Below are 15,638 nucleotides of genomic sequence, written 5' to 3'. Positions count from 1 at the left end.
ATATAATATTATATATATATATATATATATATATATATACACACACATTCAATATTGTCACAATGCAGTGAGAATGTTACATCAAAAGAATGCCAAAATTCAGCTAAGGTTTATTGTACATGTACACGTGTGCAGACTGAAAAATGTCAAGAAGGTGTACAAATTATTGTAAGCAGGGTGTTTGTTAATGGTGTTGTGCTTGAAAAGCTTTCAGTAGGTGGATGAAATTTACTAAGTATACTTTTGTGCTGCTAATTGATGTTGATTAATATTAACATTCACTGTTAAAAGCCTCTGCCTTAACTTGACACTAAGAGCTTTTATCTTTAACAAAACAACTGTGGCAAATGTGAGACATACTGTTATATGTGTGTGTGTATATATATATATATATATATATATATACACATATATATATATCTGTGTGTGTGTGTGTGTGTGTGTGTGTGTGTATACATACATGTGTGTATATATATATATATATATATATATATATATATATATACACACACACATATATACAAAATATGCTGTGGGAACCAATTGTCTGTTCAGGTCAAAATGATCACTACAAGCAAATGATTACTATAACCAAATTTTTTTCCTTGGTCTTTATTTCTAATGCAGATTACCATCTAATTGACATTTGTATGTTAATTACATGAATATAAAATAATGAAATGGACAGCTTCACTAACACAAGTAGAGCAGGAACGGGAGGGCAAAATAACTCACTGAGCCACAGCGGCGAAGAAATTACATGGTCCTGTCTGTCTGTCCACTCCTGTCTGGAAAGGATCTGTCCCCCTCACATGCAACCACTTCACCAAGTTGAGAGGTTGTATGTACTGCCTTCCTCCTTTTGTTTTCAACAAAATGAAATCAAAAATTAAATCAACAAAAAAATGAAATAAAAAAGCTCTCAGCCTACCCCACAAGCCATTATATTTGAATCTAACAGAGACTTTAGCTGACATGGTTTGGGTCCACTTGTCCTAATTGTGAGTAAAGTTTATCTTGAAAGCGCATTTAAACACAGCTCAAGCTGAACAAAGTGCTATACAAAGGTTATTAAAATAAAGTAAAAGTAAAACAAAGAGAAACATACCAAAGACAACAATAAACAACCAGGGACAAAAATAGAATTATAGACATTACAACAGATAAAAGATTAGTGGGCCAAAAAGGCCAGTGAAAAAAAGTTTTAGCTTAGACGTAAAAACACAGATGGAGGAGCACATCTGCCAGTAATTGGTTCCACAATCATGGAACAGCAATTGCAAAAGTTCTGTCATCTTTTAGTTGTTTAGTAGTGATATAAGATGGGGCTTCACCATTCAGAGCTTTGAAAAGAATTGGTCTTAAGGTGGATTCCTAAATGAATAGGGAGCCAATGAAGAGATCTGCAAGCGAGTGAGGATGACGACTAGGGAAGGCCGAATTATGGGGAATTACACTATTTCAGTTGTGATGTAATCTTAGTGGAAGATAAAGCTGTCAGTCATCACCGTAGAAGTGACTGAGATATACTTCCTAATAATGTGTCCAAGAGGCTAAATTGAACTGGCCCCAGAATGGATCCCTGAGAGAACCCATAGGTGACAGGGCAGAGGAAGAGGAAAACTGTCCTGTAGCCATTGAGAATGTCCTATGTTTGAGATAAGATTTCAACCAGTATAGTGCTATACCCTTAATACCAACCCGCAGTTCAAGATGTGTCAGAAGGATGTAACTAAGATCTAGCACAACCAGGATCACATTTTTGCTATGAGCCATTTTATTGTTGTGAAGGGTTTTGAACCCTGATCGAAGTGGATCAAGAGTCTTGGTATTCAGGAGTGGTTGCAGTTGTGACAGGACAATTTTTTCCATTGTTTTTGTGAAAAGAGAAGGTAATTTAGCAATAGGCCAATAGTAACCTAAACATTTAACATCCAGGTTAGGATTTCTGAGTGGAGGCTGCGCTTTTACTGCATGTTTAAAACATTCGGGGACAGTGCCAGAGGCTAAGTGAGAGTTAATAATACCTTGATTGCAAGGTCCAATCATATCAAAAGTGTACTTTATGATAAAGAGGGGCACAACATCATGAGAGGAGGCTGTGGGTTTCATATGCATGATTATGTGCCTCAAACCAGACAAGGAAAACAGTTGAAATTGATTAATCAAAGGTAGCTGGGTGCCGTAGGCACTAATGTGATATAATGTTTTCAATTTCAGATGTCTGTGGATACTTGGGGATTGAGAACAGAATTTATTGTGATAAACAGAATTTTTGATCTGTGAGAATGTTTACTGATTAACTCAGTGAAATATTTAGCTCTGGCATTTTTGGCTGCTGATTGGAAATTAGTCAGACAGTTTTTAAATATTTTAAATGAAACTAAGAGGCGATCTCTTTTCATCTCCGCTCTGCTTTCTGTCAGGCCTGCCTAAGAGTTGAATGAGTTGAATCGTGTAACTACTGATGGGATTTAAGTTTGCGATGTCTATATTTGAGTGGGGCTACACAGTCCAGGATAACTGAACAGAAGGAATGGAAAAGGGAAATTAGATTATCTGGACTAGAGAGAAGCTCAGCATCTAGAAATAGAGGTTGCAATGGCAGTTCTTTGATAGGCCTCAGCAAACTGATTTGCAGTGAGACAATTTATGTAATGGGAATAATAACCAGGGGCAGTACACAAAGGAATAGATAAGGTGGCATTGGACACAATAGGCATATAATCAGAAAACATGCATCTTCTATGTTATTATTATCAATAGAAAACCTATAAAACATGATAAGGTCAAGGGTATGCCCTCGTATATATGCTAAGGCAAAAGAAGTCTACGACATTGTTCACCATGGGCTTAACTGGACAACACACATGAATATTAAAATCACCTTGTATCAACACCGTCATGAAATGGAACAATACGAGACAGGAAGTTAGAGAATTCTGTTACAAAATCTTTATCTGACTTGGTAGGCCTAGAGGCTAAGACACAGACTACAGGGTTAGTCACAGATTCTATTTTTAGAGTCTGTGACTCAAATGTAGAAAAGCTCCCAAAAGAACGTTTCTGTAATTTACATCAATTCTTGAAAACCCTAGACACCTCGCCCCCTCTGCCAACACACCTAGGGGTCACCAATGAGGGAAAAGGGAGGGGTCACTGCAAATCAATACAAAGTTGTTCTGAGTGACCACCAAACATTTGTGTCCTGATCAGTATGAAAATGATGTGAATCATATGCTATCACAGTCACCAGATCTTAACCCAGCTGAACACCTATGGGAAACCATGAAATTACGTGTTACAGCGCTCTCAAACACCATCATTAAAACACCAAGTGAGGGAATGACTGTTAGAAAAACGGTGTTCATGCCTCCAGTAATTTTCCAAAGAATTGTAGAATCAATGCCGCGGCACATTAAAGCTCTTCTGGCGGAACGTAGCGGCCCAACACCTAACTAAAGACACTTTATGTTGGTTTTCCTTTAATTTGACCTGTCTGTATTTCAGTTAGTCACATAATTTCAATCATTATGCGTAATTACAAATTGTGTATCAGTTCATTAGTTTTAATGCATTATTTGCTGCATTTTTGCCTTGGGGTGGCAGCAGTATTAGATAGAGCATATGTATTTTTTCTTGAGGTACTTTTTAGTGGTGGAATTTTGTTATCTTGTCAAATGACTTGAATACTGTCCATTATTTTATTCATACTATCAGTTGAATGTATTGTAAAGATATTGATTAAGAGAAGCATAAAAAGAGATCTCTGCCTCTCTGCCTATGTATCTGCCCCTTCTGAGGGCCTGGATTAAAAGATCAGAACTAAAATGTAATTTTTCATCACAGATACTTCCTGCATCTCTATTTCATAAGTACATTAAGATAAGAATGTTGAAAAGAGGCACTCTTTAATTTAGGCCAAGGCCTTCAGGAGCCTTGGGGGCAGCCAGCAGTTCACCTACCTGCCGGATTTACTCGAATTTAGTTTGATTGATATTTCTTCTCTTTTTGTTGTGAGGATCTGTAGATCATCTGATGGCTCAGGATACTTTTAGCTCCATTGCAGACTTGTTGGAGGTCACACATTGTTAGCTCCTAAGAGAATGTGCACTGACAAAAAAGTGGGAGCAAGTAAAAACAAAAAACACAGCTCATCAATTAACAGAAGATACAACCTGCCAAGAGAAGGCCCTATCTGGCAGTACGAAGCTTCATCACATTCTAGCTCTAATCTCTTGCCTTGGGGCTTTCCCTGAGCAGCATCCCCTCAACACAAACTGGGTGTCTGTTGCAAGGCAATCTAAACAGGTAGTTTGATTTCAAGATATTGAGCAAGTGTTAAATGGCCCAGGGCACCAAGCAGAGTGTTCCCAGCATACACATGCCAAATGGAACAGATGTCTAAATCAACCCTGACCTGGCAGCGAGGAGAAAATTTCTGGATGTTATGGATTCAAAGTAGCATTGATGGAAAGTCAGTCATTAAGCTACAGAAACCTTAAATCTCATGGTATTTTGTAGAGGATACATTCGTACTGAGAATTCCTGCATGAAATATTTAATCTGGCCATTGAGTCACTTCTGTCCATGTAATTTCAAATGACAGGCTTTACTCTGTTGTACAATATAATTGCTGTAGCTAAAGAACGGTTTTATTGTGTGTGAATTTTCACTTGTAACTAGATTCTATTAGAGAGATATAAGGTTGAGCTGTTAAGAGTACTCACCAACTATTCTCTGAACTTTACTGCCAACAAATAGTGCAAATGTCAACATGATAGAATTTACACTCACCAAGCACTTTATAAGGAATTTTATTAGGTCTGTACATCTGTTTATTCATGCCATTATTCAATTAGCCAATCATGTGGTAGCAGTGCAGTGTATAAAATCATGCAGATACTGGTTTGAAGCTTCTGTTAATGTTCACATCAATCAGATTTGGGAAAAGGGATCTCAGAGACAGGGACAGCCAAGAGCAGAAATCTGAGGCTGCAGTGGGCACTGGCTCCTCAAAACTGGACAGTTGAAGACTGGAAGAACGAAGGTTAGTCTGGTGAATCTCAATTTCCTGCTGAGGCAGATGATGGTAAGGTCAGAATTTGGCATCAACAGCACGAATCCATAGGTTCAACCTGCCTTGTGTCAATAGTTCAGTTTGCTGCTGGCGGTGCAATGGTGTGGGGAGTGTTTTCTTGGTACACTTTGGGCCTCTTAATATCAATCAATCATCATTTGAATGCAACAGTTTATATGAGTATTGTTGTGCATCCCTTTATGGCCACAGTTTATCCATCTTCTCTTGGCTACTTTCAGCTTGTTAATGCATCGTGTCACAAAGCAAAAGTCGTCTCAAACTGGTTTTATGTTGATTTTATGTGCTCTGAGTCTAATATTACTCATCCCACTCCTATCATCTGTTTATAACCGACGTTAGTTTAGGATTATTGACGTCTCATCCCACTGTCCATTGATACGGTAACGTTAGTCAAATTATAGTCTTGCACAGACCTATCTGCACACTTGTAATGAAATTTGGGACAGCCATTCATGCCATTCTTGTAATAGCTTTGGTGATCACCTGACTTTTCATCTAGCTCCATCAGTAGATCAAAATTTCAATTTGTCCAAACTTTATGACAGAAATATCTGCAAAATGGAATGACATTCCCATCAGCCTCAGCTGTAGGCTACTTTGTGTTTGTTGCTAATTATCATAATGTAAGTATGCTACCATGCTAAACTAAGATGGCAAACATGGTAAGCATGTACCTACTTAACAACATGTTATCATTGTCATAGTAAGCATGTTAGCATGCTGATGTTAGCACTTATATCATAGCTGTTAGAATGGCTGTAGACTCTTAAGTATTGTTGCTTTGATGCTACCTTTAAGCTCCATGCACTTTCCACAGGCAAGTCACTTAAACATATTTGGTCAGAAAGGATCAGTACAGTTATAAAAAGAGAAATTATAGCTCATGTTGAATTCACTATATTTAGTACAATACTTGAAATAAAATGGTTTTCAATTTTGTATTGTTAAATGAATCCATGGAATGTAGAATAGACATTAAAGGTATTATTTTCTGTCTCAGCCAGTCTGCTCTTGTGTGTGCCAATGCCTCTCCAGCAGTGAGTATGACAGATAGCAATAGTGATTGGGCACAGCTCTGACCAATCGAGCGTGGCTGTGTGCAGTTAATTGAATTCATGAGCAAATACTTCTTGTCCTGTCGACTGTCCAGTGGGAAACCCAGCTGCATCCATCTTTAGCAACCCAGCCACTGTAAATCTCCATGAATATCTCCGGATTGTGGCTTCAGTGTGGTGGCTGCGTAGTGGAGCATCCCTTGCTTGGACCCCTTGAGATTTTTACCTCATGACAGAGAACAGTCCATCATTATAGTATGTGAGACTAGATAACACAAAGCAATGAATGATCAGAATAGGATAAATGAGCTCTAACTACTTGTGAATTGTTATGGCTGGACTGTGAGAGTCTTTTTTTCTATTGTATTTTCCCTTTTTGTAAGTGGTTTAAAGTTATTTCTATTCTGTACACACAAAGCACAAGCAGATCTCAAACCAGGCAGTTCTTCAGACTGTTTTTTGTTGTTTCAGAGCACATACAGAGATTTCAGGATATGACTGACATGCTTGCTCATCTGTAGGAAAACAAAAGCCATATTAATTTCAGTACAAGTCTACCCTCTGCATGACTCCAGACTGTATTTTTGCAGCTTGACTTCAACAAGGACACGTCTGTCTGTATTCAAATTTACAAGTAATCTCCACCAAACCATAGCAAAAGTTTTATTCAAATAGCGAGACAAACTACTTTGCATGATTTTATGATACGCTGCAGAGTGAGACATCTCTATCAGTGGAATCTCAAAAACGTGATGTGCACGATGCGGTTATGCAAAAACACTAAAATGTTAAGTGCTGAATTGATTTCAACTAGTGGAGAGTATGAAAAAAAAAGGGAACCACTACTTCCAACACAATGCACAATTTCTTTATTCTTCTGCGTACACTAAAACCATGACACACTCTACACCAATGGCTCCCAAATTTCTTGGCTACAATGACAAGTACTTAATGTACTCTATATTCATTAGACCTCTAACCCTCTTTCCTTCACTTTAATGATTTTCATTAACATCATCATTCGTCACCCTCCATATTTGATCTTGTTTATGGCTTTCATCATTTATGAAATTTGACTGATTTATTTTACAATCTTGACAGCACTGCAGACACTACAGTTAGAACAAAACTTTGGACATCTGCCTATTTTTTAGTGTATGGTTTTTCCTGTTAGTCTTGAAGGTAAAATGTTCCCTGATTTTCATCCTGTAAACAGGTGGCTTGAGTGAAAGTTGAAAAAGTAGGTGAACTTGGCTGGAAGAAGGGTTAACAAGTTAAAAACAAAACTTGAGTGAAAACACATCTCTAAAACATGCTTGTCTGCAATTAGAATATGTAGTTGAAGAAAGTATTTAACTTATAATGATAAGGCCTAAATTTATTATACCACTGTCTGAAGAAAGCAGCACAAAATCCACATTTAATATAACATATACAATATAACAATATTTGTTGTAATTTATGAACATAACATTGTGCCCACTGTATCTGATCATGTGACTGAATTGTATTCAGATTTGATCTTTATTGGAAGAGTTTTTACAGAATATCTGAAGAAAAAAAGTATATTCAAACATAACTCTAACATTCAATTTAGCAGCAATGTATCCACTATAATAGCTGGTAACACTATCATGCATAATAAACCCTGGACCCGTCTTTTGGAGCAGCCTACTGAATGTCACCAGTGGCAGCGCCAGGTTTTGACGACGTATATTGACAGTACTAGCATGTTTTAATTGATTCTTCTCTGGTGACTTGTTCATTGTTTACCAGTTATTCACTGGAAGTTGTCAATCCTGGTAACCTGTACATTTTACAGTACAATGTGACTGATGGCTTTCTTCATTCCTCTCTGACATTTGGACGAAAGCAACAGGGGTGTATAGTAAACAGCAGGATGTCTGCCATTCCTGTTTCTTCAGCTTTGCAACAGAACATGGGTGTCACTGTAGACCTGCAACTCTGACTCTAAAACCCAATGGACCCTGAAAAAGGCATTATTTTGGAGTGAAACTTATTTGTTATGAAATCATACAAAGCTGGAAGGTAGTATTGAGGAAGTGAACCAGTTACTGTTATTTTCTACAGAATTGTATCAGAAATATAATGTGCAGTTATAAAAAAAACAAACATCAGGGCGTCTGAATTGACACTAGAGTCTGTTTTTGTTAAGACTATATGTGTCAATGTATAAATGTTTTTTTGTCCTACAGTATTGATTTTCTCAGGACTGAAATACAGAATATTTGTTGATCTCTGAATAGGTTGGCTTTCTTGCTGCATGAAATGTTTCTTTTAGTGTCTTGTCTGGTGGGTTTGTTTATTTTTCCTTTGAACATTTATCGTAAACACCTGAAACAGTATTCCTTTTAAAGCTGTCAGAGGTATAGCAGGTATAATAGCTTGAAACTTGATCTAAATGAATGAAGTGTGTACCTTATGCACAGCTGTTTCCACATATGATGAAGCTAACGACTCAAATAACCCAGGCTTTCTTTGTCATTGTAAGTGTTTTCAGTTTTTTTTAACATTAACAGCTGTACACAGAAGGACTAATTGTTAGCTGTTTCCAACAGGCACGTCATTTCCTGTGTTTGTGTATCTATTTTGTCATTTATTAGCGGCTACTGTGCCCTCTGTCACCTGTCCAGCTCCTCACCACTCGTACAGCATTCCCCTTACAAAGACAAATCAACCCCCTGAGCACACCGATAACAAAACTCACTTACTCCCACAGGCAATAGATCCCCCACCGACCCACTTGTTTTTGCAATCTGACAGGTGTGATTTAAGAACTGCGGTGGACCAGGAGTGCATGTAGAGTGCAGTGGCCATGTCTGGCTGCACTTACTTGCTGTATGAGCTTAAAGTTCAGTGACATCGCCACTTTGATACTTTTTACTCCACTGTCATCAAACTAAGATAAATCGATGAATTTACATACCTTGCCCAAAGGTTTCAGTGAACTCAAGATACCTTTTTTCTTACTTGATAAATTGTCCTGCTTGCGGTGTCAACATTATACAAAGAAGAAGCCACTGGGCACAATGAATGCATAATGCATGTGTGTTGAGCATGACTGAGTACACATAGCAAGACCACACCTAAACCACCACAGTTGGTCATAATCAAACAAGCCTCTGCCTCACCTCATTTGATTAAAATGGCATATTTGCTATCTTGTGTGCTCTTCTGTAAATGTGCGTTCTGCAAATGTCATGTCTGTGAGACTGTGATTTTTTTGTGTGCAAGCAAATGCACAGTTCACAGTCTTTACTTTGTAAAGAGTGCTGCAAAATGAATCATATTATGCAGCAAAGCACTGATGAAAAAAGCTTTTCATTATCAAAGTCATTTACTCAGTCTAATATTTTTTCAAAGAATTTGAACTGGATTACTCACTGACATGTTAATATAGCTCTCTGCAGCCATTAAGGCCCTGCCACAATAGTGCACTGTGGGAGGCCCCTGACTAATGTGTTTTTGTCCAATAAAAAATGCCACCCCCTCTTTCTAATCCATAGAGTTGACTATGCCAGTTTCTCACTGGGCCTTAAGGTTTCTCACCCACAGTGAAAAAAGGAGTGAAGTGTGCTGCAAATCAGGCATAGCTATGAAATTTCTGCTCTCTACTGCATTATAACCAGACAATAATTTCTGTGCTCCTACCATGCAAGAGTGGCAGTAACAACTGTAGTGTAATTACTGAAACCGAGCCCTTGATTTGTGTACTTAAACTTTATATGTCGCAAATATTAGAGCAGGTAATTAATCTGACTTTTACTTTAGTTTCACCTGATAAATTTTACTTAACACACATTTAATTGCATCTCTTACACCCACACACTTTGCACTGTGAAATGGATTATGTACTGTCTTCTATCTATCTATCTATCTTAAATTGTATTTCCCTCAGACCTGCTAAACCATGCAGCAAAATAAACAAACCGTTTATTTAACATATATCTATAATAATAGCTTATAATATAAAAATAATTAAATAATTAGCCATCCACTTATTTTGGTTTGTCCTAACCTGCCTGTTTTCTGGAGCCTGGTTCCAAAACTAAATGCAACAGAAGCATCAAGAAACAGTAGTAATATTGCTGTATATTGGTGTTTTTCAGTGTTTGATGTTCTGACACATAACATTAGAAATGTTTTAGTGTTGATTTACGCTGTACTGCATCTTGTCCCAATACATTTATGTGAGCCTGCCTCCTTCATGTACATCAGAGCTTGAAAAAAGTGGTGTCAAAAGTGCATCATCCTGTCAGAGAGAAAGTTATGCAACTGGAACAACAGAGTACAATCATTACAAATGCTGTGTGGCAAAATTAGTGTAGCATTACTGTACTGTATATCCAGTCAGCTAACAGTATTTGCTCTACACTCCGTCTCCTGTCATGGACTCCAGCGTTATCAGACTTCTGACTCAAGTTTGTCTGCACGTAGAATAAATCTACATAATACAGATCAAGGGCAAACTACAGTAAGCGGAGCCAGTCACTCATGATAACAATCACTTCTCGTTTTTTCCTTATGAGTGAGGGGGGAAAACAAGATCCCCATCAGCGGAAAGTTTTTTTTCCCTCTTTTCTGTTTTGTTCTCGTCACTGTGATCATTCTCTGATGATTAAGGTGGAGGTGAGCAGTCAGTTTCCACAACCTGGAGATATCACCTCTCTAATTTGCATAGGTATGCAAATGTCCCAGGTTCCAATTGAGTTGTTGAGACCGGTAATATCAATTTGTGTGTGTGTGTGTGTGTGTGTGTGTGTGTGTGTGTGTGTGTGTGTGTGTGTGTGTGAGTGTGTGAGTGTGTGCGTGCGTGCGTGTGTGCTCTGCTACAGTATCTAGGTCATTGTTTTTGCTGCTTGTGTTCCTTGTCTGATGGATATGTACTGTATTCAAAGCCAGATGCTTATGCAGCCTGGGCCAAGTTATTTATGATGCTACAGGCAGTCTGTGGATGCCGTACAAGGTTTACAGTCAGGGGTTATATTAGCCTTTGTCACTGACTGATGTACTTTTATGTGGTGACTATATATTTTCTACTATTTGTAAAATTTCCCCAAGCTACTGATTTGTGCTTTCTGTCTAACATATAAATCTAGAAGCGGTATTCAATAAGTAAACTTGGGACATAATCTGGAGTTTTTTTCCCTTTGCTTCACAATAGATTTTTTTTTGTTATGTTTTCTGATTTTGCTGCCATCGCAAAGCGTTTTCTAAATTCTGAAGACACTGTGGAAACTTTTTTCATTTGTATTGTGTTCCGTTACAATGTCTGTGTGAAGAATTACTTGATATCACAAGTTTTCTTTGTCTTCTTTCCCTCCTCCTCCTCTGTCCAGCATCCTCTCCTGGTCCTAACATCACACTGGAGGGTCAGTACAACTGTCACCAGGGACCTGGGATCCCACTGGACAAACTGTGTGACTTCAGTACAGACTGTCCGCTCGGCGATGACGAAGGCGACCTCTGTCGTGAGTACGCCGCGATACAAGAACGCAGCTGTTGATAAGAATGTGTGAGAGGAAAGCTCACGTGTCAGCTGTCCTTACTGCGTTCACTCCTGGATCAAAACAGCCTAGTTGTGAAGTTGGTCAGCCATTGTGAGACGTCTTTAATGAAGCCATTGCATCCTGCCCAACAGAGCAACAACCGAATGCCTGCATGTGCTTTCCTGACAGTGAGGCAGGAGGAAAGGCAGAAAAAAAGGCAGCATAGCCATGCTTGGCTAGCATTTCTCACCCTTGACATATTCCATAGTTGTTATTTCTACCTCTTTGCACATTTGTTTTCTGCTTTTCTCAAGCCCTAGGAGGAACACTAGCCAAGTATGCTGACATCTTATTCACAACTGAAGTCCCCCAGGCCCTGCTGTTTGTGTGTCTGTGTGCATGAGCGGCAAAGATCTTTTTTTAGTCCTACCTGCATGTGTGCATTTTTTTACATTGTCTTCACAGTTCAGACTCTTACCCCCTGCAGTGTTTTTAAATGTTGTAGTTTGATTTCAGAGTTTTTCACCCGTATTAAACTGACCAGAAATAATTTGCTCCTGCCCACAGTGCAGGTCAGCCTCCCATGTGGCGCTTATTAAAATGATGGCTGCTCCCTTGTGCTCATAGGTTTGCAAACTATGGTCGCTGAAAGATAAGAGGGTAACGAGAGGATGAAAATCCCAGCCAGGCACTCAGGCTCTCTTTTTACTGCAGGAGGACTTATCAGTGCTAATTGGCCAGTGAGGCTAACCCAAGGGTATAATCTCCATTTGAATTTAATAAGTGTGTTTGTGTGTAACATTTTGATTGTAGAAGACAGAATTGGACATTCGAGTGTAAATATAATCAGTAAAACACAAAGCGAGCTTTTACATGACACTGATGTCATTCAGCAACCATCTACAGTAAAGTATGAGGCAACAGAAAGTGCAATGTTTATATAAATATTTCTGAATCATGTGTTATTAGCACCATCGTGAGACTAGTATTTGTATATTTACATTAGCAACAAACAGAGTATGGGAAGTGTGGTCTAATACTTGCTGTGAGTCAATTAGAAAATGTTTAAGATCCGACACCTCTTTTCTCTGCATCTCCACACACCTTCTCCACTGTCTGCCCGCACCATGCTGAAGTGCAGAGAGGCATGAAGGCCAGATGTCATTTGCTTTGAATCAAGGTTTTCTCTCTGTCTCTCAATCTAAGAACAGTGACTGACAATCCATAGTTCATAGGTCCAGCTTGACACTGTCACATTTTTTGTTTTTTTTCCAAAGTCGCACACAGTCTACCCCTGTACTTCATGGTGTGTGTGTGTTTATTCCATTCTCGTCTCCATCATTCATCACAATTAGCCCCTGCTCCCCCAAATCACATAGTGTTCCCTCTCTGATACCCTATTCTCTATGATCTATCCACAAGTTGTCTTCATCTGATTTGATCTATTTAAATCCTTCATAAGATGTGCCAAGGCTCATTAACAGGAAGAAGCAGAAAGAGGCAGGAGGAACAAACTTAGCTTGTGTCAATCACAAACATTCCTGACATATAAGGAAAATCAAGTCCCTGTGGATCTCCTTTACCATCCTTTCCCAGCATCATTATGCATAAACACATCCTCCACTCTTTGAGAGTCACAGCTTCCTCTGGTTGATCTTAGTCAGTCTAAATTCTGCAGATACCCTACTGCTTTCCAACACCACAGTTTACCTGCAACAACAGAGAAATGCTCCTTTGCATCAAAGATAGGACCTTAAAGTGGTAATTTGCCAAATTTTCTTTTGTTTAGTTTTTCTTGGAATATCAACTGTGATGACAGATCATTGCTCCTCCCAAATATCACTCATTGTTAGAGAGTGAGGCCAGAGCTATGATGTCTTTGTCTGGTAGGCTGTGGTAACTGTTACTGCTCATGCTCCTGTGACTACCCAGTCTTTCTTTGGTCGAGTTCCACATCACTTCCTGGGGATTTTCCTCAAACCAATAACAGTAACTGTAATAATTTAAACTGTTATTAGATTTGACAGGATAATAGTATTTTAAGTCTTTATGAATCTTCTGAACTCTTTACATTGGTAAAGAGGTAAAGAATATTCTTTTTTGAGAGCATTTGCCAATGTAATCACACTTTATTACATGAAACCTACCATGACATGTTTTTTTTTCCAAGTTGTCATGACACAAGTCACTGACACTTATCTCATCATTCATAAAAATTAAGTAATATTGATTTCAGTTTTCAAAAATAGTAATGAGACTGTTATGTCAGCCTCATTCACACCTCATTAAATAATGTGTTACCAGTTTAGTCTATTTGGAAGTGGCAAAACTAGACTAATGGCAAACATGGATGAGCGATAGCTTGGAAAGAAAAAGGCAGAGTGACAAATCTGCACAGAGCTAATGTGTATAGATATGTCTGAAGTGACATCCCCACAGACCTTTCTATTCATACTGTGAGCAGCTTCATATTATGTGACATTGGATCTCTGTGCATGAAGCACATTAAAGTGGCACTGACTTGTTTATGTAACAAGGAGTGACTCATGATAACACAAGACACAGAAGAACATGAAATTCACCCAAAAAGTCCAGAGAAGCTTTCACTTGCTTGAGAAAAACATCACAGAAAAAAAAAAAATTATTTTGGCACCTAAAAAAATAAACGATAATGATTTTTTTCCTAGTTATTTTTGTGATGTTTTAGGTGTGTGAGACCTGTTAAAAGCCCTTTGTATCATGACAATAATTCTAATGTGAGTGTCATTGAGAAAGGAAGCATTTTTCTTGCCTTTGTTCCTGAAGAATACCTGCTTTATGATCTCTGCTCCAGCCAATTTCAGCTCCATTATCTGGATGATGCTATTTCCAAAAAGCACACTGTTATCAGGGCACTTACAGATTCCTATAGGCACTGGGCACTCACAGACAGTAGCTCAAGATAAAAGGAACATAAAGCAAACTTAAGGTGAAAACTTTCAAACACTGAAATGAAACTCGAGTCTCAGAGCTCCTCAGTGTTATCACAAACTGTCATAACACTCAGCAAAAACTAAAGTGATTCCACAATAGGACTTAATAGATCTAACTGTGCAAGGAAAGAAAATATGCGTCATTTAATTCCATAGCATAGAGAACACATGTATCTCTGATTTGAACTTCACCACAGTGAGTGGCGCACTTAAATAATCCATGTTATTTAATTTATTTATATGGCAGGTATTTCCAGTGCTGTCATTTCAGCACCTTGGAAGGACTCAGTGACAGTAGTTTGAAATATTTAAACTGACGTGGTGCACTTTACATATATGCACATCTCTTATCTGTAAGTGGAGATGAACTGGAAAAGAGAGCATTTGATCAAAATTGCGCCTTTGCAAAAGAATGGATATTTAAATATTTGGTCCACTTTAGTTGTATTTGATTTCTTCTGTCAGTTACTAAAACGTAAAACAAGAAACCTTGTTTGCAAATCAAGTAGTTCACACACTTCTCTTTTTGTGGTTCCACAAGTTTTCTCCACAATAAAACATTCTCCATGCCTCCAGGGCTCCTGCCATTCTTTCAGTGTTGACTTGCTCACCTAAACACATCATGTCACCACCTCAGCTTTCTCATTTACCCTCAGAGCCTCTTCCTTCTTCCTCTGCTGTTTCCTATCTCCCCCTCCATATACTTCAGGGCTTTTCCATTTTCTGTTTCTGTTTCTAGAGTCAGTCTGAGAGCCCCCTCGCACTGCACCTCAACTCTAATTTTCACCAACACATTGAGTCCTGAGAGCCATTAGTCTTCACCTCCTGCATGCCTCTCTCCTTTCAACCTCTTCGCCTTCAGTGTCACTCAACTCCTTGATCCCCAGTCCCCACCTCACCCCTGTCCTCTTTCTCCTTGGCAGTTTGGCTGTCAGTGTTCCCCTCCATTCTCTCTTCTTCTCTTGCCGGGCCTGTCCGCTCATTACATGCCCCCCCCCCC

General features: G+C 38.6%; 1 protein-coding gene across 2 annotated transcripts in view; it reads left to right on the top strand.

The window, feature by feature from the left end:
* alk (ALK receptor tyrosine kinase) overlaps positions 1–15,638 on the top strand; it is a 328,414-nt gene that overhangs the window by 262,393 nt on the left and 50,383 nt on the right. For both annotated transcript variants that reach the window (XM_087174426.1, XM_023407962.2), the window contains exon 6: positions 11,517–11,648. In XM_087174426.1, the coding sequence (XP_087030552.1) occupies positions 11,517–11,648 (132 nt within the window). The remainder of the gene's footprint in view (positions 1–11,516; positions 11,649–15,638) is intronic.

The sequence above is a fragment of the Seriola lalandi genome, unplaced genomic scaffold, assembly GCF_002814215.2.
Source record: "Seriola lalandi dorsalis isolate HSWRI2012SDOR001 ecotype SW California unplaced genomic scaffold, Sedor1 jcf7180002054352, whole genome shotgun sequence".
Taxonomy (NCBI): domain Eukaryota; kingdom Metazoa; phylum Chordata; class Actinopteri; order Carangiformes; family Carangidae; genus Seriola; species Seriola lalandi.
The sequence above is the reverse complement of the archived record's forward strand: the minus strand, read 5'-3'. Positions and strand labels throughout refer to the sequence as shown.